Source organism: Pyrgilauda ruficollis, unplaced genomic scaffold (genome assembly GCF_017590135.1).
Source record: "Pyrgilauda ruficollis isolate IOZ18807 unplaced genomic scaffold, ASM1759013v1 scaffold60, whole genome shotgun sequence".
NCBI lineage: Eukaryota > Metazoa > Chordata > Aves > Passeriformes > Passeridae > Pyrgilauda > Pyrgilauda ruficollis.
In genome coordinates this window covers 478850-504832 of record NW_024527711.1, presented here as the reverse complement: position 1 = coordinate 504832, position 25983 = coordinate 478850, and the positions used below count along the sequence as shown (strand labels likewise).

The 25983-nt window shown below is 40.0% G+C and overlaps 1 protein-coding gene across 1 annotated transcript in view; it reads right to left on the bottom strand.

The window, feature by feature from the left end:
- The window catches only part of GRM5 (glutamate metabotropic receptor 5), a 232456-nt gene extending 210332 nt beyond the window's left edge, over nucleotides 1-22124 (bottom strand). The window contains exons 1-2 of the mRNA XM_041483657.1: nucleotides 21803-22124; nucleotides 13293-14173 (exon numbers count right to left, since the gene is read on the bottom strand). Coding sequence (XP_041339591.1) covers nucleotides 13293-13971 — 679 coding nt within the window. The 5' untranslated portion in view covers nucleotides 13972-14173; nucleotides 21803-22124. The remainder of the gene's footprint in view (nucleotides 1-13292; nucleotides 14174-21802) is intronic.
- Between the last annotated feature and the right edge of the window lie 3859 nt (nucleotides 22125-25983).

Sequence of the window (25983 nt, the reverse complement as noted above, 5' to 3'; positions counted from 1 at the left end):
GCTTGAAATCTACCTGTGTCTTCAATAATACTGACAGCACCACACTGCACTTTCACTTCTGGTCTGAAGAACACCTTCAGGCCTTGTGTTACACAAACAGCAGCTGAAGGACCCATTGTGGCACCTCCTGTATAGTAACAAGTCATGACCATCAGCCATGAAAGACAGCCCAGTTCAATGAAGAACAGAGGTCTGAGAAAAAAGATGGGCACCATGGTTGTCCTCCAGTACGGCATGCCAGCTTTCAGGCCTTTGATTTCCTAGTAAAAAAATTATACTAAATTCATGAAGCATTTCAGGCTTGAGGAACTAGGGTATATTAAGTACTCATGTCTAGAATTTCTATCAGTGAAGCAATTAATCTTAAGCACCATTGCTGTTTCTGCTATTTATTTCTCCTTATCCTGAACTCTTGTGTTTCTCCTTCTCCTAGACCTGCTTCATCTTGCTAAGAGCCCTCTTAGCACTCATATCCTATCTGCACAGAGTTCACTCCTGCTCTTCCACAGCCCACCTGATAAGATAATCTGTAATAAAATAGCTGCAAGTGGCATTACGTTGTGCTTGTGTCTTTGAGCCAGCACCCCAGCAGGACAGACAGGACAGGGATAGTACTGCCAAATTTGGGCCACTTTGTTCCAGGTTGTCTGTAGACAGAAGATGTCAACGCTCTGGCTGTTTTAAGGAATCTGTCTACCTCTGGCCAGTTTTCTTTATGGGCATGACAGCAAAATGCTGAAATACTACTTTCTGGGAAAACTCTGACAATTTTTTAACTTTTTAGCATACACACAGATGCTGCCCCTTCTCCTCCAAACCCTTTAATCTTATGAGTAAAAACTTACCTTTTACTCAGCTAGATATTAAAACTTAGGCTCTGTACAGCTTGATGGAGCTGTCCATATTGCAAATGTCAAATGAGCTCTCTGATTTGTGTAGGAAAACATCCTTCAAAACTCTATAGGCCCCATTTACATACAGCAAACAGGTCCTTTAGGACTTGCACCTGTATTTTAGCTGGCAGTATAATTAGGTCCCATATGGTTAATGAAATGTAACATGTCAGTATTTTGTAGGCTGAGATTTGTCACACGGAGGTGTTGAATGTAACACCCACTCTACCAACTGTTCAAGGGGAGAAAAAAACCAGAATCAGATAAAAGCTTTTGTGTAAAAGAGAAATAGCAACCAGCCTTACAGGTTTCATTTTCCCATGTTTCTAGTGTTCTCTTCCTCTTTTCCAGGGGAGCCATGACAATCAAGATACTTTTTCTCAGTGTTTCAGAGCACCTTCTCTAAGGGCACAATCCCCTGTGTGTTTGGTAACAGAAACATGTATTCAAACTGCATGTCTGTGAGTTTCTCTGCCCCACATTGTAAGTAGTGTCTGAGTGTCCCTTCTCTCCAAAGTATTGCTCCTCACAACACTTCCATCACACGCTTGAAATGTGGGTGTTTGGAATAAACGCTTCAAAGACACCCATGTGTGCCAATGCTCAGCCTACAAAATGCCAAACCATTATAAAACCATTAAGCAGGCCCCTTGCAGATGGCTGAAGCATGTCCCCACCAGGCTACAGGTGGGACTGCAGGCACACCCAAAGCAGCTCTGATCCAGCCTGCTGTGTTGAGATGCTCAACTCCAGAGTGTTGTGCCCCATGCCATACTTCCCAATGGACTAATGAATTTGAGCACAATACTGCAATGGTACAGCCCAAATGCGCATTTGAGCCAGTCTCTCCATCATATGACATGGCATGATATCTACAGTTTCATCAGGGCCACAGAGACAGTCCAGGAGAGCAAGGAACTGGATCTCACTTCCACATAAACTATCCTAAACTCCCTTCTCCAGTAGCGATTCCACTGTCTTGCTCTCCATGGCCTGTATTCTCAGGCTGACTTTTCTGGTTTGGGGGATTTGATTTGACTGCCACTCTTGAAGGGGGCTATAAGAGAGCGTACTGTGTTTCCTTCCACAAACCCACAAGTTAATCAGCAGCAAAGGCAGGTCCACAGCACAGAGTAGAACACAACAACCTTCCCCCTCCTAATGTGGCTGAGTGTGATGAACATGCCATCACATGCAATTGCAGAGGCTTCACCGTAGCCTGACATGGGCATATCTGACCACAAATGACTGAAGCTGTTCTACTCCTGTGCCAGACCTATTTGCATGTCACTCCTCCACAGGCTTGAGGAAAGGGACAATTAGTAAATGTACAGGTCAAGCAACTCTCACTTCTCAATAAAACTCCACGGCAGGATGTTGTTATAACTATAAAGCTTACACAGCTCAGTTGAATCTAAGGTAGCTTACCAGAAGATTCTCTATGCCTAGCCCATCCCAGTCATTGTAGCAGTCTGTCTTCTATGCAAAACCCATAAGGCTGAGATCTCTGAATGCATGCTGCACCAGATGTTTTATTCTGAATATTCTGAAAAGTGTGATGACATACATGCTTTACATAAATTAAAATTTACCTTTAAATTAAAAAAAAAAAAAGATCCTCCATAGAAATTCTGTCTGAGTGAAGAAAATCTTCAGCTCCATACCCAGTAAGACACAGACCATCTACATATCATTTTCTTTTCAAGAGGCATGAACATGCCAAAATAAGAAGCTGAGCATTGAAATACCCTGTACAGTGATCTTTCCACACAGATATTTAAGCCAGGGAAAGAGAGCATCTGATCCAACTTTTTTTTAGACCCCTTAAATTTGAGGTTTTCTTATACTTTCCCTTTAGGACAAGAAATAGGTCAGACAAATTGCTTGTCTTTTTGCATATGCATGAAAATGAGCAAAGTAACTTCACATCCCACAGTGCTGCAGGAATGAAAAAACCAAAGTAACCATTTTTATATATGATCATGATTGAAGACGTATGAAAAGCTTATATTCGAAAGATAATATGTACTCTCTCACAGTTCTATTTTGGGCACATATCCTAATCTTTTTGAAAGCTTCCATTAATGTGAAAGTAATTGAGTCCTGTACTTTTGTGTGGTAAAGATGGAAGAAAAAGGAAAAACTACTTACGAATGCTACCTGAAGTTCTGTTCTACTCATAAAACCAAATAAGCAGCACATACATTGCTTATTTTCCTCCCTGGACTTCTTTGGAAACCTATTATAAAATTTGTCTCTGAGATGCAAAGCTATCACAGAAATGGGAAAGGAACTGACACTCACTGCTTTTTCTCCATCAACAAAGATGTAAAATCCCATTCCAAACTTCCAAACTTTGAAATGGGAAAGGAGTTTTGCTCCTTCTTAATGTTTAAATATAGCTTCACTCATTTGCTGTCAGGATGCATGTCTGCTGCCTGTTCAGCAGTGCTCTCAGATCACAGACACTGACAATTTCTTCTGCAAGTTAAGGAACACTCCCAAGAACATCCTCCCTGACTTCTCACTCCTCTTGCTTACAAGAACCATATCTGAAGCCACCTGATGATGCTGGATTCTTCAAGTGCAACAGGTATTGTGTTCAAGAACCCAATCCTAACATAAATGACACTGCAGGTGGGTATGAAGCCTGTTGAAAGTAAAATAGAGGAAGATTTTCAGTTTGTCTTTCACCTTCAATGCTTTGCTTGTGTGTAAAAAAATGCCCTGTTTTTCACTAAATGCCAAATCTGCAAATTTAACCACTGTAATACACTAAGCTTTAAGAATGTAGACTTGCTGAAAAATATATCTATTTAAAATTGTATATTTTAAAAGGAGAATATAGACCTTAAACCTGAACTTTAGAATACATCTAGACCAAGTCTGGATTTTTCTAGGTGAAAGAACTTTAAAAATAGTGTGTAATTTTAATGGTCTTTATCCAGGGCTCAGTCTGCGTTGATTGATAGTCAGGGTCACATGAATCAAAAGTTTCAGAAATTTCCAAATCATTGCATCCTGTCATATTTATGAAATTATCTACCTGAAGTTGTTCCGTAATCTTATTTTGACCAGGGAGGGATAAGAGAAAAAAAAAATCAAACCTAACGAGAGGTAGCAATAAAGAATTAATGCAATCAGAAAAGAAACAGTGGGTTTAAAAAAAACCCACTGAAACTTAAGAATGCTGAGATAGTAATCCAGATAAGCAGAAGCTATGTCAAGAGAGAGGAAGATAACTGTAAAGGGAAAAATCAACAGTATACATTTACAGGCCACCACTGTATTGGTTTGCTAATAAGGTAAGAAATATCACTTTGTATGCTGAAGTCCTGCCTGACTTCAAGGTGAAGAAAATAGAATAACAATTTCCTTAAGAGAAAGGGTACATGTTCTTAAAAATGAATTTGACAAAACTAGAAAGATTTATACAAGGACTACAAGAAAAACTCAGCATCTGGAAAAGCCACTTCACAGAAGTGACAGGAGAACTAGAGCTCTTTGGTTTCACCAAAATAAAGATTAAAAAAAGACCTGGGAAGAGAAGTCTTTCCCAGAAAGAACTTATCATAATAAAGGGCTATAGGTTGGCGAAAACAACTGGTTATTTCATTTGGATAATGAGTAATTCACAGTCTGAACAGACTACCTGATAGTGAAATCAACTCTGCCTTTACCTGAGGTCCTTAGGTGAAGATGCTCTGTGTGTATTTTTATAAACAATGTTTTAGCCTAAGTGATAACTACTAATAAATAGCTGTCATTTCATTACCTATCCTACCCAGCAGAAATAAGATATGGGAACAGATTTCTATAAATTCAAACCAGAGAAGGATGAACATGTTCTGTGATTCAGCCATGTGTGATCAACCATAGTTTGTATACGCTCGCCTTATGCACTCCAGAATCTCAGTCTTGGACAACTGAATTGTCTTCTGTAGCTATCCATCTTCACTGAAATTTCCTAGATCCTTATCACAGTCCCCTCACTATTATTTTGCATCTTTCTTTTGTCAGTACTTCCTCTATTCTTCCTGCTGACCCCTGTAATGTCAACTGGAAAGTTAGAAGAAATCTACCTCAAGAAGAAAAGGTACAAACAAAATATGTAACCCTAGTTAAAAACAAGTAGGAAGCATCTGACTAGATCACAACAGACTGAGGAACAGTCTGTGGAGGAATTTTTCCTCATACCTCCACTGTTCCCAACAGTAAGGTTGGATTTTGGCATGGGACTCATTCAGTGTGATGGTTTACCATCCGCCACAGATATTATCTTTACAATTCTTCAAGTATATATTGCACTTTGAGAAAAGTTATTCCCCATACATTGTTTGTTTGCCCTTTGACAATGTAATTGATTTTATATGGAGGCTTTCACATATATCACCTGGACATGTATCTGGCCAGCCATAAATGTTGACAGACTTCCAGAAAGAAAAATCAAAACTCTCAGTTAAAGGAAATCTTATATGCATTTTTTCCAGTCAGTATATTCAGAATCATGAGTTACATTATGTTCATTTAAAAACAAGGCAGTGATTTATGAAGAATATTTTCTGCAAATCCAGTTGCCAAGGTAGATGGCAACTGTTCTGTTAATAACCTTCCCAATCACTCCTTTAATGTATACCCATACAGTATAATGATATAAACACCATGCATTACAGCATGGGCTGCCTCCATGTCATGAGTCTGCAATCAGGTTTTATTGAGATGGATGCAACATTATTCTCTCCAGTGCCTTTCAAACTAAATTAATCTATAATTTTTGGCTCACCTCCAAGATCATTGTCTCCTGCACGATTCAAGGATCAGCTAGTCAGAACTGCCTTAGGGAAGATGAAAAAGTTTAAAAGATCCAGCACAAACCCTTTGCCCTTTTTTAGCTCTCAAAGAAATCACAAATTAACTCTTATAGGCACAAATTATCTCTTATAGGCACGGGAAATGTTCTTTGTGTATGGACCAATGTAAATATCTATTCTGCTCCTTAAATGCACAGAAAGTTTCACATTTTGAAGCATCACTGACTTAATTCTTGCACTACTAATCTGCCTATGATACAGTTTTGACACATAAAGATACTGACAAGTGCAATATCTTTTTTCCTTGTTTCTGTAGGAAATTAAATCCTAGTTTCTTGTAAAATTTTTTCCTACCTGTGGTCTTAAACTAGCATTCTGAAAAGTGTGTTCTAATCCTAGCCTTTCCAATGGTGTTGGATAGCTTTTTTCTCTCTCCCTCCCCTTGTTCCTGGCTCCCATCTCAACAGTGTTCTGATCACCCCTGAATTCTCAAAACAAAAATCTCTTTCAACAAATATGAAATAATGCTTTGGGAGCTTTTTGAGTGTGGTGGTTTGGTTTTTTTCACATATCAAAATTTAGTTTTGACCTTAAAATCTATGAAAAATTACTTAACAAATTAATGATTTAAATTTCCTGCCACTAGGTAACACACATGAAAAAAGAAAAATATGCAGTTTGAAGAATAAGGAACACAGACTCAGAAGTACCACAAATGTTTGCAAATAGTGAATAATGGGACCTGGTTTATCATCCTCTCCTTAACTATTGGATTAATTGTGGATACATTTCAATATGTCCAAAAAATGTTTAATTTGTGTACAGGATTGGTAATACAAGACACATGTTAAATAAAATGGGATGTAAGGGAAACTTCCAGGTCTTTCTTGAATAAAGCACCTTTTGCCAGAGCTGTTAAGGAGCATTAATATCTGTGAAAAGCAATTAAAAGTGAACTACAGTTTAGAATAATGATCTCATTTGATTTATCAGGTTATCTTTTATCAACTCTTAACATAAACCCATCAAGCAGTTTATTTTGACCAAATTCTAAATTTTTTTCAGAGCTTTTATTCTCTAAAAAAATGTTGCTATTTTAGCTTTGAATTATGACTTGGGACAAAAATTACTTCAGGAAATGTTTTGGGTTTTTTTTAATTGCATGGAATATCTGTTTTCCAACCAAGTCTATAGCACGTACTTTTTAATCTCAAAGACAAAATATCAGTGAGGGATACAGAAAAGGAATCATTTCCATTACCCTTAGGTGTCTGATAACACATAGAAGAAGCATCTTTGATAAAAGTGCTCTGACCCAAGGAAGCACTGTGCCCTGAAACTTTGTTTTCTGAAAAATTTTGAAATCTCATCAACTTTGCAGATCCTCCTCTGACTGAAGAGGTGCAGCCTGGGCATGGGGACACTAACTGGGCTATTTCCAGGCCTTGAGCAGTGGAAAAAAGGAGGATAAAGCTGGAGGTTGCTGGACTCCCATTGTTTCTTCTCAGCGAAGGCAAGTTTCATGACACTGAAACTTTCACTGAGTTGCTATAGAGTCTAAGTGGCTGGAAAAGTGCCCTTCAAACACTTAATCCCTAAACAAAAGAAGCAAAGTGACATTTTGACAATCCGAATTACCTGCTCTTAGCTAAGTCCACCTTCCATCATTAATTTAAAAATTAATTTTCTTTTTAAGATTTAGAATAGCACACCTCCTTGCTCATATTCCTTTTGCAGTCTCGTGGTATTTTCCCTAAGAATTTTCATCCACATTACACTCATGGAATGCAGAGAATACTCCTCACTTTATATTTTTCTGTCAGCCAAGATCCTTCACAGCAGGTGTGTCTGGCCTGAGCAGTGTTAAAATGTTGTCTGGGTAGTCACTCACTGCAGAGCAACACAAACATTAACTTAGAGTTACTTCATATTTCTGTCTCAGTATTCCCAGCTGGCAGAGAGCATTTGCTCACTTTTCACAATTGGGATACTAGGATCAATATTTGAAATTAGGCAAGGAAACAGTTACCTCTTTCAGATGTCAATATTCAATAAAAACAAGCAAGCAACAGGATAGGACTGGAACTTGAACCGGCTATTTTTCCCCCATATTTTCTTTCAGATGAGAGATATTTTTCAGTTTTGCTGCAAGATTAACGTAATTAAGAGAATATCGAATTGTGATAATTCTGATCTCAAAATTTATGTTTGAAACAATCGAAAAGTAATTTCAGAAAACTCCAAATGCATAATTATTTTTACCCAATAGCAAAAAATAAACATTACTGGAATAGCATGCTCTCCAGTCTTTAGACAGGAAATTCGTCAATTTTCAGAAATGGATTTTTAGAAATAGATTTTTTTCTGCAAATTAAAATATTTTCATGGACTAGCATATTCTTGGTACATTGTTTCAACATGGGGTTTTTTCCTGCATATAAAGCATGAAAAAATATCATGTCTGCTTCAAATGAAATTAATGCAAATTTCAATTGTATTACTTTGTGAAAAGCAAATAATATTTTTGACCGTGATAAAATTGTTTTCTCTAAAGGAGACAAATCTAGAGTCTGATGCAAAGACTTCATGTAAGTGCAGTTTTTTCCAGGCACATGGTTTAATGTCAACTTGTTGCAGTCCTTTCATTCATTTCTTCATCTTATTCTCACAGACTATGACTAATTTTGATTTAGCTTTTTAATTAGGAGCAAACGATGGGGGTAAAAATGGTCTTTTAACCAGACACATTTGAACAAAAATGAAAGAAACTGTGAGAAATAACCTTTATGTGCAGGGAAAAAGAGGTCTGCTTTTGTTATGCTTGCCAAATTACATCCCAAGAAAATGAATGTGAATCATCTCTCTATATGCACTTATGATTAATTTAAATGGAGAAAAGTGAAGTTAAACACAGAGGACTTTGAGGATGAGTTTCATTCAATGTTTACCTGCAGAGCTGCCTGAAGAAAAAGTCAACAAACTGTCTTATTTCTTAAGACTGCCTTCAAAAGCAAATTACACCCTTTACATAACCAGAATAAATTCCTCCCTTGCCACCCCCAATATATTTGGCTTATTGTGTTTCAATTGTACCCCTGTACAATTCTATTTTTCCAGCATACATCACCTCTTCACCCCTTTCAGTGCAACAAAATAAATGGTTTCCAATGGCAATGAAAATTGCCTTTCTAGTTATTAATTCCTTTGACTCCAGGCAAATTTTTACCAGAGATTCTTAGGGATTGATCTTGTTGCTGACTAGGAAGGCCTGATCCAAATGTCAGTCTGCGTAACAGGAGGGTACTGAGTTCAAACTGGCTTTCAGAATGAGGCTTTCAAACCTCAGTGACTGGAGAAAATTGCACATATTTTTCTTTGATCTTTCAAAAAGACCAGGGAATGCTTTCATATGGGAAATGAGGTAAACAGGCAACTCTGTCTCTTTTGGAAGCCAGCCAGCCTCTTCCAGATTTCTCCCACCATTTTCGATTCACTGTGGTGTCAAGTGGTTAAGTAAGAGAAGGCTGAGGAAAATCCCCACGGTGCATGAGCTGCATGGCCCGCCTGCATGCCAACCATCACCACCTAAAAACACGTGCACAAATTTCCCTCTCTATGCCTTCCTGTGAGCATACACTCCACAGAGGTGGGCAACAGTTAAATAAGCTAAAAAGTATCTCAAACATTCTTGCAAGACTGCGAGACTAAATTAGGGGCCTTCTCTCTGCTGTGCTACTTTTTCTCAGACAGAAGCACACACAGAGTTCTCAGCTGCATTATTGACTTGCTGTCCGTCTGTGAAGTTGGTTTAAGAAGTGAATGTTGGTTTAATTTTAAGGAAAGTTTGTTTAAACTATGCTCCTACCAGAGAAGAGGAAAAAAATTCTGTAACATCAATGGAAAGAGTTGGACAAGTAGGAGCTCCAGCACACCCTTGCATGCCTCTTGCAGTAATCCATAAATGTTGAGGCAGTTTCTTCAGGCTTTGAGCAATAGGTCCTTAGTACAAGGAGTTTCACATCCCAGTTTCCCTCATTCCTGCTCACTCCTAGCTCCCTGCCATGCACTGCTACCTTGTCTGCTTATGGGTCCACAGCATGGACTGAACCTCAGAACTCATATGCCTTTTTGGAAAACAGCCCTCATTGTGCATGAAAAAGTTTTATTTTAAGGCCAGGTTGTTTCAGAGTGGAGTCCCACAAGTGATTCAATGTAAGAAACAGTTGGAGAAAGGGGGAAGGTGACACTAATGATTCCTGACAGAACCAAGAAAGACAGCTACAACCCAAGACTAAGATTTGCAAAGATTTCCGATTGGTCTATGTAAAATACACTACAGAAATACGACTTTTTTTTTTATTAGAAATGTCATTCATTTGTTGCCCACATTTTCTGTTGAAGGGATTGAAGAACCTTCCTCCTCAAAATTACAAAAGCTACACTGACAGCCATCCTTGCTACCTTCCCATTTTTAGGAAAAAAATTTACTTTTAGAGGTCACTTGTAAACCTGGAGGCATCACCTACTCTAATTTGTAATGCTAAATGTCAAAGGAACAAAGTTTACAAGAATCAACATTTTTTGTGTATTTTAAATCTGTAAGTCTTAAGTAAGGATTTAACAACACAGCTTCAGATCAACCTTCCAAAACATTAATCCACTGCAAACAAAGATAATTAGTAAGTTCATAAGGAAAGATTCAAACAAGAAGTTTTTTATTATGATACTGTTGATGTATTCCAGGCTTTTCTTACAAGAGATGCAAAAGAGACCTATAAATTTATCTGCTGATGAGACTACCAAAAGAATGAAACTAACAGGCTTTTCACGTCTCTTTCTTGCTCTCCATCCAGCTTTGGAGGAGAGGATCCTCCCTGTCCATGGAAATCATTCACAGAAGCCAAGGATCATATTGATCAGAATATGACCATAAAGATCAGAAGTATCTGGTTTATAAGCAAATTAATGAATGAAAATTAGCTAAAGATAATGAATGTAGCTGGCCAGAACTACCTTCTATGTGTGAAAAGGAGGACTACCTTCTATGGGATTTTCTGGGATCCTACATCAGTAAAAATCTCAAGGAGCAGGATTCAAAATTTTTTCTTTCTGCTTTGAAATAATACCTGTGAATGTAGGACACTGAGTTGAGTGGCATATTTAGAATAAGTTACAAGATGCCATATTAAAATGAAGGAATAATTACAACAAATAAATAAATAAATATATAATCTCTCTTTTGCTTATGTACTCGATTCCTTTTTGTTTAGTATTATTGTGTAGGGTTTTTTAAAGGTGGTTTAAAAAAAATGCAAGGGATAACATGTGCCATAGTCCTTAGAAAGTGCCCTGAACATCATATATTGTCACATTTCAAAGAAGTATCTTGATCAGCTAATATTTTTTTATTCTGTCCTAAATACCATCTGTTCTATTGTAATAAAACTTTTGATGTTATTTACCTGGAGAGTCTATTCATCATCTTTACCAGATTATGCAACTAGAAGATAGGATCATAAGATTCCTCCAAGTTTAATGTTCTTTCACTGAAGTCCAAAATTATATTCCTGTAAATATGCTATGAATGAGGTCTCAGGTTTTAACAACGCTCCACCTACCATATCCACTTTAATAACAGCAGAAATAGGCACATGTTGTACTACATATATAATTTTTTCCCCTTCTTCACATTCAGCTCTTCTCTCATTTACTTCTTGCCTTGCCCCTAACACCTATGTCCCACTCCAGCCCTTGTGTCCCTATTCCCCTCTTTCCAGTGCACAGTACAAAGTTCCTTTGCCGTAAGATTAACGTGCCATATGTTACCATCTGCTCCAAAGGGTGTCCTCAGAAAGCGGAAAAAGGACATATTTTCACTCTGTGAAGAATCAGACTTTGATATAGGCATGACTATTCCCACACTGAATATAAAAAACATCCCATCTCAATAGGGAGAGGTGTAAAAGTTGTCCATTGTAAAAACTAGATGAGTCATGAAAAGTATTCAAGATATAAAAGCTTATGCTATTGTTAGTGGCATGACTTTTGACCATACATATTTGTGAAGGGGAAGCTGCACATCTAACCATGCCAAAGGCATCAGCTGGTACAGAATACCCTCACAACATGATGTCATGTAGAGTGATTTATACGCTGTTTTGAACACTGTTTTAGATTTAGAAACTTTTGAACAAGTTTTAAATTAAACTGTTACTCTATCCATGCATCTCCATACAAAAAAAAAAAAAAAAAAGCTTCAGCTATTTAACAGTTCACTGTAATGATGGAAACATGGTTGCAGCAATCTGCATGCAAATTCTAACTTTTTTTTTTTTTTTAATGCTGCAGAATAAGTTCTCTGCATATCTGTAGGAGGAAAGACATCTCGACATTATACCACTGGACCAGCATCTCCTCAGAAGGGGCTTTGAATAGTATAAAGCCTGCCAGAGAAATATAGTGTGCAGGAAGGGCAATCTGCTCTCTCTTGGTTGTAACAAAGCCAGCAGCATCTGCCACTGTTCAGCAACGTCACCACCACTACTCAATCTCTTAACATTTTTCATTCTCAGATTGTATTCTGAGCCTGCCTTTCAGCATCTGTCTCTTTGAACAGAGGCAATGTGGTGAGGTCCTAAAATTCATCACAGAACTTAATTCCATAAAACTCCTTAAATGGTGGTGTCATTAGGCAAGGCCTGATGAAACTTGCCCTTAAGACAGTATCAAATTCTAGTCACTTCTAGCAAGATGAACTCAATTCTATCAGTACAAGGAATAATGAAATCAAGTGCGCTTTTCCATAGCATTTCCCTTTAATCACATACTCTTCTGAACTCTGGATAAAAGGCTTAAGCTTTGTGTCAAATAAATTAAAAGAGGAAAAAAATTTAGCACACAGTTCTAATTTTCTGGACACCTGATGGAGCATAAATATGTGAGGGAATTCAAGGGAACTTCCCTTTCTCTCTCCCAAAACCAATGCCCATAGGCAGAGGAAGAAGTGGTGCAATACTCCATTGAGTACTGTAAAAACAATAAAAAGATATCTATTTTGAGGAGCTGGAACAATTTGCATTCAAATATTAGCCAGAATTGCATATTTTCTAGTACCTGTGTCTCTCTGGCTCAGACATTAAGCAGGAACACATTCTGACTCAGCTACAGTTTCAAATGATGATTTAGCTCTCATCTGTACTAAGACCAGATGCTTTCTCACTACCCATTGATTCTAAAATAGTCATAATTATTATTCTACATATTAGTAGATAAACAAAAATAAATAAATCTCAACTAAATTGAATTTAGTTTGGAGACCCCAGGTCAAGCACTTTTACCAATGAGTGGCCCTAGAGCACACACCATCTGTGTTTTAAAATATGTTTTCAGCCATTGACAACATGATGCTACTTCAAATGCTACTTCAGACCCAGAAAAAATGTAAAATTATTATTAAGTAAAGTTAAAGTCTATACTGTTGACAGCTGACTGGCAAAAATGCAACGACGTCAAACTATCATCATCCATCAATTAGACCACACCAGAGTATTTCCAAGGCATTTTTGTATGGTAAAAAGCAACCTCTTACCTTCAGTGTGTACAGCAGAAACATAAGTCCAGTTATAGCGTTTGACAATGTCCACCATCGCCTTTGCTTGCTGTGCGTCAGATGGCACCACTCTCATAAAATACTTGAACAGAGTTTTGTCACTTAGGTCCATGCTTGTGGCAGAATAAGCAATCTGAGGTATATTGAAAAGCTGCAACAAGTTCTGGACCTGGATAGCAACTGAGCTGGAGCCAGGCCCAATGACACCAACAATGGGTTTCTTGGAGCGGAAAGACGATGATGATCCATCCACACATCGCACCATCCCTTCCTCTTCTTCTGAAGAAATGAGAGAGTCCCTTATAAATTCAATGCTCTGCTCCAGAGCCACAGCAGAATGCCAGCAGGAGTCCCTTATTTCACATCCTAATGTTATGTTTGGCAACAGTGTGGGGTCCAAATTAATTCTGTCAAGGGTATGTAGCATTGCCTCCACTCTCTGAATACCATATTGCTCTCTTACCTCTCCACATTTCCTCTCATGAACTTTGTCAACAGTTGGTTGGTGATGGACAGAGAATAGAGCTCCAATGATAATATCACCAGGCATGTGTGCAACCACTCTTCTCTCATTTGCCTGTGCTGAAACCAAAAGCCCAAAGTTCCCACAGACATCTTCCTTCAACAGCAGGATTGCAAGGAACAGCAAAAGGACCATTTTAGGAAATTTTAGGCTGGTAGAGACAACATGATGGAAAAAAAGTTGGAGAGCTGATGAAAAGCAGTTATCAAATCTTCTGGACAGAAGGAGCACTATACTGATTGTTAACCAGGAGTTGGCATCTGTCCTCTAAGGAGTCACCATCATCTCCAAGTGGACAGCTATGCAGAGCTGCACACGAGGTCATAATCCTCATACCCTTCAAAAATTAATAAATAAGAGAAAGATCTTTAAAATTATTTATAAAGTCAGCAAAATATGTCTTATATATTAAGATACAATATCTTACAATCTCTTCTAAAATTACACCTATTTCTACAGCAATCAATACCTGTAATACATTGTCTACTGCATATGCTTGCTTTCATCATTTTCAAGCTAGAAAACTTAATTTCACTTGAGTGTTTTACAATCTTAGGCTTCTACTTCTGCTGTCTTAAATCATCTTTTTTTTTGACAAACATGTATAAAAATTCTTTGGGGAAATGTTTTCAAACACACAAAAGACTGGCAAGCATTTAGTTCTACAGAAGAAAGGTGTGTTGCCATTTCTAACACGTCTTCGAAAACAACTCCCTTTAATTTCAGACATTTTCTATGTCTCTAATATGCATATGCCACACTAATATAACCTTGGCTGCACTCTATTATCCATTCCAGCACTAGGAAAGTGCTGTTGACACCCAAAGCTGTTATTCTGAGGAATGTAGAATGTATAAATCTGTTTTTATTTTGCAAGATACAACATGAAATAAGTTGGCTTTTAAGCAAGATTAAGAAAACTGTTTTTGTTATTAATATTTACATTTGTTTTAAGCAAAGAAACAATAATTCTAAAACAGCAAAGCAATAGAATTATTTTCACCTTTCACCTTTTGCATCCTTACTTCAAAAATCATCAAAAAGCAATTTGAAAAATCCTTATACTGTACACAACCCTACAGACTCCACTGGTATCAAGAAGTCAACACAAAGATGATACAGACGCACTAATCCCCAAAATATTTGATCAGCTGCATTTACCTATAGACTGAAATGCAATCTGCACTCATCTTCGCTGTTGCTGAAGGACAAATAAATAAATAAATCAGCAAACACTTCACATCTTGGGCTGTGGTTACCCTGTGGAACTAGAAAATATATTTGCATCTGGAAATGGATTTGTAGCAGAAGGTTTCCAGTTTTAAATATAGTGCTTAAACAGTTGTTTGCCAGGTCTTGATCCCTGAGCACATTAAATACCATCTTACCTGTCAGTGAATACACTGGTAGTACAGAAATGTAAGTGCACTTTTAAATCTAAGATGCTGAGCTACATAGGGAACCAATATGTCCAATTTCATTTTTAACAAAACAACTGCAAAATTCTGGGGAAGACCCCAGTCTCAGTTTTATTGACATAAATCTTTTGATGCAATAAAAAAATTAGAATTTCATACATTTCAGACACCACCAATCACTTCTAATCCATTAACAATGACTAACAGCACCTACTGTAAAGTGAAAGAAATCATGGCCATAGAAAATCTACCTCTGGTTCTTTGAGTTGAAAATCTCACAGGATTTTAATCTTGAATTTACTCCTCAAAGCTAGTTCATTCAATATAGTGACGCAATTAAACTCTTCCTGCTTTTGAAGATGAGAAACACAAATATAAAAACATTCTTCTGCTTGATGCTTGAGGTTTTCTCTATTATTTTACCTAGATGTATAAATTGTAAATTATTTTTACAGAGGAGTGAATGAGTTTGAGTGAGTATTCCCAAATAAATATAAATCCTTAAAATGAGGAAGCATTTAATATAATATTTAAATGTTAATTGCAATATTAATAAGTTCATGTTATATTAATTTTAGTAATATAAAGTGCTAAAAATAAAATAAGTTTCAAACAACTGTAAAACACTTCAAGAAGGTTTGGGTTTTTTTATTCTGTGAAGAGTAGGCTTATCAATACTGCAACCCTTTGCCATTAAAGAATAACAGCAATTCAGTTCAGGTTAATTAGTCCCTAATTACAGACTATCTATTGCTTATGTCTTGCAATTATTTATTCCATCACTCTGAAGTTGGTACCATATAATTTGACCAGTCAAAAGGACGAGCTACAAGGGATATCCTTGTGCAAGATCAGAGCTCTTAAATTCTTATACCTTTAATTAATTGAATGTGTTACGACTTTTAAAAAAAATTAATTATTTATAAACTTACTAACATTTGAAATGAAATAGTACTCTCTTACTTAACACCATGGATACTTATTTTTCTGAACTTCTCAAAGTTAGGCTACATATCCAGAACACGAGTATATATAGACAAGTGCCAGCTCTGCTGCAGACTGTAACTGGATATACAATTAGATGCCTTTGTATAACCTACCTGCCTTTGAATCTGCAGGTATGCAAACAGAGAGAGTTCAAACAGGGGCTTGGGATGACCTTGTGGTACAAAAAAAATCCAATCCACCATTTTAATTCTGCTGCACATATTCACCAAATTTTTTGGTCTTGTGTCTATGGATTAAAATTTTCCATACAGAATATATGAGAAAGAGAGGGAAGGAAGACCATTTTAACTTCCTTCCCTCCAAAGAGCAGCTGTTTGCTCTTCTCTGCTTATAGTTGTGTCTATCAGTAAAAAAATAACAGGGTAAAGAGTGAGACAAAGCTGAAGGTCTCCTTCATATTTCTGGTTCCACAATACTAGGATATATCATAGCTGGGGGATTCCTATTTCTGAAAGCAATAAAATCTTTCCCCTCCATGGCATCCAAGGGGAAAGAAGGGTCCAGATGCAGGCTACAGCTGCTCCACAATTAATGAATTGTCTTCTCTTTATTAAAGCTAAGATCAATTTACTTGGGACTTAAAATGTTCCTAATTACACTGAGAACACTGTTTCTGTTTTATAGTATCAGGCTTAGGATCCACATCCAAAGCACCTGAAGTCAATATTTTCACAATGTAATGAAACAACTTGGAATTTATTTTGACAAATATTTCAATGTATTTGTGTTGCATTATAGAGATCTGGTTCCCTGGTCTTGCACTCATAAACTTAAGAACAGAATGGATGAGGTGAAAAGGCACTTCAGGAAGTTATGTGGTCCACTCCCTCTGCTTACCGTAAGTTCAATTAAAACAAATTTCTTAGCTTCATGTCCTGTCAGGTTCTTAATATCTCTGAGGATGGAGACACAACAACTCTTTTGGGCAACCTGTTTGACCATAGTCACAGTAAAAATATTCTTTTAATATATATTTAAACAGAATTTTCAGTGTTTCAATTGGTGTTTATTTCCTGTCATCCTTCTCATGGGCACAGCTGGCCATGCCATGAGGAGATATCCTGAGAATAATCAGGTAACAAATCCTATTTCAGGCAAAATGACTGAGCAGAGAGCTGATAGACTAAGCACACTAATTATATTTCCTGGAGAAAGTCTTCCTGAAGAGAAGATGGCCAAGGGAACTATTCAAATATACAATTTCACTGTGCTTCTCTCCCAGAAGAATCACATACAAGTCCCTCCACATTTTCATTACTATTCTTTCTTACTACAGGCAGCTTATTATTACAAACAGGATCAGTACTAAAACAAAATTAAGTAAAATTTCATAAGCTTAAGTATAACTCTTGTTTAATTTGTTAGAGATAATCCTAAAGGGAATTTGACATGCTATAGTGCTCAGATTGAGAACAGAGGTATCAGCAGTTTCAAAGACAGTGAACTCCTGAGTGCATGCACAAAGTAATGGGAATTGTTTCCCAGTTAATAATTTATATGTTTTGTTTCCATTGATGGGCAACTTGCACAGCACTTACAGTCACATTTATTTTGCACACTGTTCAATTTCTTCATCATCAGTGGACTTATCCCAAATTTACAGAAACGTAAGCCAAATGGGATGAGGTACTTATTTACTGGTGTGTCAAGGTTTCTTGCTTATTTCTGTTATGGATCTAACTACAAACTTATCCTGAAGTCACAGGCTTTAACAACAGAGGACACTTTGGTCTCAGTCTTTGGTACACTAACCTGAGGCTTGGAGCAACTGCAGAAGAAGTAGGACAGAAAAATAACATGGCCTATCTGTCCTTTGTTGAGTCTTGCCCTAGACAAAAGTTTACATACTACCCAGATGACTGAAGACACAGACCTGATGAAGCACTCAACATGTTCCTGTGACCTCTGTTCTCCCTAGCAATGTAAACTTCATGCCAGACTCTGTCAGAAGAAATTCTCAGCTGTTCCCTTAGGGCAGAGTGCCAGCTACTTCATGTTGAGGTTTAACCGAGTAGAAAATGAGCATCTGTAATATTCCATGAAACATCATGGAAATCTCTCATTATTAAAAATACATAAATCTTTCAAAATCATACCAATCTCAAATTCATATCCATCTGCACTTGTTGTCTGTAAAGACCAAAAGAAACAAAAAGCGCTCTAATATCTAAGGGCACTAATTAAACAACTTGATCAAAAATCAGACTGCAAGCAGCAGTTCACAAAGAGCTGATTTTCCACTATATTAGTGGCTGAGAGTTTTTACAAGGGATGCATCTGACTGCTGTTAAGGGCTTCTGCTCCCGCAGGTGTAAGTGTGTTGAAAGCTGCAGGGTGACCCCCTTTCTGCCGGGGCTTGCATCATTATAGCAGCGCCCACTAGCGAGCCCGCAGCGCGGCACCTGCGCTGCGCAGTCCGAGCCCTCCTGGACCTTGGCCTCTAGCAGGCAACACATCCACTCGGCAGAGGGACATGGTTTTATTTATTCTCATCTCTATCATGGGGGGAAAAAATATAAATAAAAGGGAGAAGTACCAACGCTTCCCTTTGTGTTTCTTGTTTGTTGCACTTTCGTAAGTTTACAGCAGGCTCGTTCATATTTTCTGAATCTCCGGGCAGATTTAAATAATAAAAATAAAACATTGGATTATTTAATCAAAGAACAGTGCTGTAATAGAACTCATGGCCCTGTCCAGGAAAGCACTTAAGAAAATGTTCTGTGCTTGTCAGAAGAAGAATACTATTGGTCAAATATCTGTAAAGACTTATCTAAAGTTTAAGGGTCTCCTTAAAGGATTTTTAGGATCAGAAAAATCACAAAAACTAATGTTCTTAAAATCCATTCACTAGTAGTGACAAAATTTACTTATATGTTGTGTTTGTATAACTTTAAGCCATTGTACTTGCTGATTAATGCTTTCTAGGCATTAATTTACAATACCTACCACAATTAATTTAAATCCAGAACAAATAAGATAATATATATGGATATGGATCAAATCAGTATATTCCAAGGAATTAACCTATGTTTTGTCATCAGAGAAGACAAAACCATAGCAAGCAGCAACTGAATTACTGGTTCAGAGTCAGTCATGTCACTTCTCTCACAGTGAAGACTTTACACTAGCAAAATATGGAACAGCCTTAGAAACAGTTACATAAAGAGAGTGACCTCTCAGCTCATCTTGATTTGGACCAATGTTAGGAGAAAGTACACTCAGGATGCTAAGCTTTGCTGAGTTCTGCTATGACATTTCAAACTCCAAGCATTACATTCAAGCTGTTCTGGCAATCTATCTCCCAATGTTCTGGGGAGGCTCATTTTGCAGGAAGAGGTCCCCCCTACCCATTCCTCAGAGATAATGCACTTTGGTCACACAAAACCTGATGCTCTCAAATGGTCTTTATTTGAAAATCAAAATATATGAGCACCCTCTTCTGTTTTGAGATTTCTACTATGGTTTAATTTTTCTGTCCCCAAATAAAACAAAACAAAACAAAACAAAAAAAATCAAGCAAACATTTTTCATTTTATTATCAGTTCTGCAAATTCCAGTGGACATTAGATCAAGCTCTTTGACAAAAAAAAAAAAAAAAAAAAAAAAAAATAAACCCGGCTTCATGAGAAAGGAGAGACTACAAAAAACAGTTTTCCATAATTCCACTTAGAAATATGAAAAAGCTGAGCAGCAAGGAAGAATTTTTACCATTTGATAAGAACATCCACTGGAAATGACAGACTGAAGTGTTGATTTCTTCATAGCTAATAACCAGAGAATCCTTTAATTATCAACAAGATCCTCAGCAATCTCTGGAAGTTCTTCCCTGTGTTGTGTTTACACACGCTTTCAGGTTGCTGAAACAATTTTGGCTTTAATATGTAGATGCTTAACTTCCCAGGGAAACTTACGATGATCTCTGTAATTTTGCCAAATGTACTACATATTGCTGCTGTTACCAAAACCCACTTACACCATGTGATGCAGGAACTAATAGCCCAGGTGTGTTTTCATCTATAATCCTAGACATTTTAACAATTAATAAAACTGTATGGGATGGAGGAGGTGATCAAGAAAAGGCAATATCAGTTTCAGAAAACATTTTCCAGCAAGTTGCAACAAGAGTGGTTATGGTGGGATGCCAGTACTACCACTATGCCAGCAACGTCATAACAATGCAGGAAGATAAAATGACAGAAAAGCCATATAGAGACCCAAAAAATACTCTGTGAATATTTGAAATAATGATCAATGCTGTGATCATGTAACATGAATATTAAAATGTAGTCAAAGTATTTGAGAATTCACAAAAGATTAGCATGCAATAGAAATTTTTAGGAATATGGTAATTAAAAAAAAACAAATGATAGGGAATTTAAAGAGCCTGGCAGTTAACTCCTCTATACATCTTTCCCTTTCAGGATTTAGGGTGGTGTATTTTCAAGACGATCCTCTGCCACTTTTGAGATGATCCCCTACATTTTCTTCAAGACTAGGAGAAAGAAACGTCCTGGCTCTCCCTACTGTACCCAGTCACCCCCTCCCCACCACCGGAAATTGCTTCTCAGGGAAGAGACGGGATGTGAGTGGGGCTGCCGGGGCGGTGGAGCCCCAGGGTGCGGGACAGCGCAGCCGGCGGGCGGGGCAGCGGGCAGCGAGGAGCGGACGCTGTCCCTGGTGCTGAGCACCGCCCGCCGCCGGCGGCTGCCGCCAGGCAGGTCTGGGGAAGGGGAAGACAAAAATAAAACAACCTAGAACTCAACCGGTGGTAGAAATTGCCACGGTGGTCACATTTGGCAGGCAGGATCGCATTTTTACAAATAAATGCATAGATCTGGGTCTTAGAGAAAACTACTGAACGAGGTTAACTCCCAACATAGCCACCTGCGCTGCCACAACTAAGCGGCTGTGCACACAGACAGACATGCATGTGTGCATCCACACTGGGACTTAGGTCTCTGTCTCCTTGCTCGGCTAGTGCTATCACTGTCCCCCTCAACCTATAATGAATCATTTTTGCATGTGGGGGGATTATCTTTGGTTATTAAATAAGTAACAGACGGGACTCACCAAGCAGAGCCAAGTGATTTGTCCCAAGGTCACACAGAAAAGTCTATGGCTGAGCTAAGCCTGGCTGTCTCTGGAAAACAAATACATTTCCATTTCCATTATACCTTTCTAGCAAGACAAATCCCCACTTGTGAGCAGAGGGACTGTATCACACACATCATCACATCACCAAGCCCAGGTATGACCGTACCCCCAGTCCCTGCAGCCCCACAAAAATCACGCTCCTAGGGAGGGATCAGTGCCAGCTGCCCTCCAGCACCCTGCCCCCGTGATGCCCCTGCAGCCCCTAGAGAGACACCCCACCAGTTGGCTTGTTGGTGCCCCAGGAGTTGTGCTAGTCCTCCATCAACCAGGGCACAGAGCAAAAGCAAGAAGGGAAGGAGAGGGGGGGAAGAGTCCCTCCTTCACCCACAAGGTTTCTGTCCACAATCCAGGGCACATAAATACCCTCTCCCAACCCACAGCATTACCTTGTCAGTGGCAGCAAGTGCTTCTTCCCACAGTGGTGGCAAGATGGTCCTTTTGGTGGCAATAATTAAGACAGGTAGGGGTAGGCACCTCCTATTTTCAGCCACGGCAGAGACAGCACTCTTCACACAGACCTTCTGGAGCTGAATAATCCTCAAATGCCTCTGCAAAGATCGCCAGCAGGTGAGCCCCACTCGGCTAGCATTGTCACTCCTCCAGCTATGGGCACATCCTATTTTCTTCTGATCACAGGCAAATGCTGAGGACCGAGTATCCTACCCCCGCGAATGCATGCACATACACGCCATGCAACACGCTGTTCTCTCAGCATCGCCCAAATCTCATTTGCAAGAGGCGTGAACGGTGCCTGGATTTAAGGGAGGGGGAAGGCATGAGGAGGAGGAATAAACAAACAAACGATGAAACAACAGATGGGTCTTTGCTCTCTGCCACCACAGCCTTGGTCTTCCTAAATACTTGCTGCAGCCTGACCCACCTGCTTAAACACCTCCGCCCTTCCTCACATTTGCAATCTCTCTATGTTTATAGTGAGCTAACCCGGCGTTCTGCCCTGTGAGGAGATCTCTCCAGATGCTCGGAAGGTTGTAAAGTCCCCCTACAAACAGACACCTCTCTCTGACACTACGCTCTGGCAAGTAAGAAAGCGGTAATCGGTTCAGAACAGCATCATCCAAAGGCAGGAAGAAAAAAAAAGAAAAAGAAAAAAAAAAAGAAAAGAAAAAAAAAACTGTTTAAAACGGAGCCGCGGGGAAGAGTTTACCCCTGCGGTACCGGCGACCTTTTGCAAGCTGCCCCCCCCCCGAAGTTTGCTGTCCTCCCAGGTGGCGGTGCCGGGCTCCCGGGCACTCCGCTGCCGCACCGGACTGGGGGACGAGGGGGCTTTTTGTATGGACGAGCACCGGGCTTCAGCACAACTTTTTAGTGCCACCAAGTGGCACAGATCCCTCCAGGAAACCAAGCAGCATGCCAGCTTGGGCTCTGCCTGCTGCTCTCTGGCAAAAGGAGAGAGGGGGATGCAAGAGCAGCCACCAGCCCTCTACACAAAAATGCACACACAGAGACGGAAATATCAAGCAAAAAGGAGGGACGAAAGGACAGGTTGCCCTCTCCAGCCCTGGTGCCTTGCGTCGCCTGCAGGGTGACAACACTGGGCACGGCAAGACGAGGAGCGATGCCCCCGCCAAGGGCAAACCCAGCTGCCAGCCCCTCGGGCGGGTTGTGCCCCCTCCTTCTGTCCCCCGCTGGCTGCCCCCAGCCTCTCCCCACGGCAGGGGTTACCTGCAGCCACCCTTTCCTGCCCGCCTCTCTCCCCTCTGGCATGCCGGGCTCCCAGGACCCAGAGGCTCTGCAGTTCCCTGCCAGCCCTCTGCTTCCTCAGCCAGCATCCCTGGACCGTATCTGCAGACCTACGGACAGGCTTTTTATTTGCTTACATTCTGCCCACAAGCTCGGTACCCTCCGAGCCCTTCCGCTTCCCCGCCCTCCCACAAATACCACAGCAACACTGTCGCCTGCTGACTACCTGCTGCCCGCAGAGCACATTTACCTTTCCTCGGTTAACCCTTCCCTTCGGAAGCCAGACGAAGCTTTACCTTCTCCTCCGGTATCCCTGCACTTAATCCTCTCCTCTCCCTCTCTTCCCCTTTTCACGGCTCAGCCCCACACACCCGGCTCCTGCTTCCATTCACACCCAGCCATCCCGCACGGCACCGCACCGCTCTGTGCATCCAGCGGGGTGGGCACGACGGCTCCGAGCGTGGGGAGGGGGGCTGTGCCGAGGCGTGGGTGGGTGGGAAAGGTCCGCCGTAGCCTGAGCTCTGACAAACTCAACACATCCCTGCACAGATACTGCAACCAAGGAACCATGACAACACAGTGCCAGACAGAGATCATCCCTTTATTCAAAGCTATTAAAAGCAAATAAAACAAATAAATAAAACAAAATAAATTAATAAATAAATAATAAAGCAAAGTGCCATTTAAGTAAGAGCTGATCTGGCATTTAAAAGGCTGCTGACTATTTACCAGGCTGTATTTGCAGGGAAGGATTAGCTCGCACATCCATTTTCAAGAATTAACAGCCTTTCTCTGCCACTGCTCCACAGCTTGACACTTCCTGCTGGTTCTCCCCTCTTTGGGTTGCTGCTTAAAATACCTCTTTTATTTTTTTTAAAGCAGCTGCTGAATGACCCAAATCCCAGCCACTAAATGATGTGGCTTCCCCAGTGTGACTGCATTGCCATGTCCAACCTGCACTATGTCCTCCTCACATCCCTGCCCCTCCAAGTTAACTTTGATAAAGTTGCTAGAGCATAGAGGAAAAGTCTTACTATGACTCCATCCGTGCCCCTAATTCCCTGTGATCCCTTTATTGCTGTCTCTCTCCCACCAGATTACCAGCTTGACTGCTTCTTTCATCCCAGATTGTGAAGGACAGATATCCCACAGTCCTTACCAGATGTGGAGTATGGCCTCTTTCTCCTTCACATCATCCTTCAGTCCCAGCCAGGGCCTGGCTGGGAGCCCATCAGCTGGCACCTGCTTCACACCCTTACCCAGCTCTCCTGGCTCCTTCAGTCATGGAAGCCCTGGAAAAGACCAGGTCTTAAGCAGAGGACACTGTGAGTGTGTGTGACTCTGTCTCTTTTTTTCCCCTGTACAGTTCCAAGAGCTTCTGTGCTGGTGCATAAAGGAATCAAGGTGGGTTATTACATGACAGGGGACACCCGAATAATTACCATTTCTGTCACTGCCCTGGTGGGCTGACAGATAAGGAGCATCATTCCTTTTCCTCCCTAGACCCATGCTTCTCTCAGACACTCGTCGTTCTCATTTTTCACTTCTCTCAGACTCTCTTTTTTCTCATTAACCATGTGCTGTGAAATGGCTAGAAGGTCAGGGGACTGGAGACAGAGAAGAAGAAGGGGCATATATCTGTAGAAAAGCACAAACAGACAGAAGGAGGGGAGGGTTGTGTCTGTTGAAAGGAATGATAAGACCAAAAGCAAAGTGGTGCTGCTGTGCACAGGGGTCTGGAAGAAATCAATGTTGGATGAATTGGGGCAGAGGGGAGGTGCCACTGCTTTGCTGGGCTGTCACAGCAGTTGTCTGCCTTCCCCTGGGACTGTGTGTGTGATGAGGTAGTTAGAAAGCAGGCACATCTCATTGGCAACAGAGACAGCCAGCTGGCTGGCAGGGAACAGGGTGACCCCAGCAGGAGATGGAGAGGATTCCCACACAAGCAGGACACACAGATCTGTGTAGAAGTAGCCAGGGGGGATGCAAAGCAGCTCCTACACACACATCCCCAAGGATCCCCTGTGAATCACAGCCCAGAGTCAGAGTTCATTGTGCCAGATGTTTGGAGCAGCTGGATCAAAGATTAAAGGAGGCAAGCAGAATGGATGGGGGCGGCCATGGCATTTGCATTCCTAATGCCTCTCGTTGACCCTTTAAACGGGGTCCCAATAAATACAGATATATAAAATGTTCTCCTCCTTTGCTCTCTTTCTCCTCTTTCTGCCCTGCTTCCTTTCCATCATTCTCAACCATTTCACAGAATCCATAAAATTAGCTGCTATCTTCTCTACTGATGGCAGATTCAGTTTCCCCTACTACCAAATTCCCCCTCCTATTTTGATACTATTTTTAAAGTTAATAAAAAGAAAGCTTGAAAGCTTTGCCTTCCTGTTTACAACAGCACCAGCAAAAGAGAAATAAACTGGTACCTGAATAAGGAGACATAATGACTACAATTTACAAGCCCACCGTTGGTAATACTCATTACTTCTGTGGCAGTAGCACCTATAAATACTCACACATTGGCAAGGCTGTACATTTGCTGTATCTCTGCACTCTGAGGAACTTGTACATACAGAAAATTGCAGGGGGAAAAAGAGTATGAGTAAGTCTTTGGTATAATCAGTGTCTCTGAAGAGCATCCTAACCACACTAACATTTTAAGACAGAAAATAAGGAGGCTAAGAGAATACTAATTTGGATTCTCCTCAGTTCCAGAATTAATAAACCTTGTGGGACAAAGGCAGAACAATCAAAATGTGGACAAAAAAGTGTTGTTGTATTGACCAAATAAAACAGGTGTCTGCTTTCTCACAAAGTAATCTCTAAAACAAAGGGGAAAAAAGGAAAAAAAATGGATGTT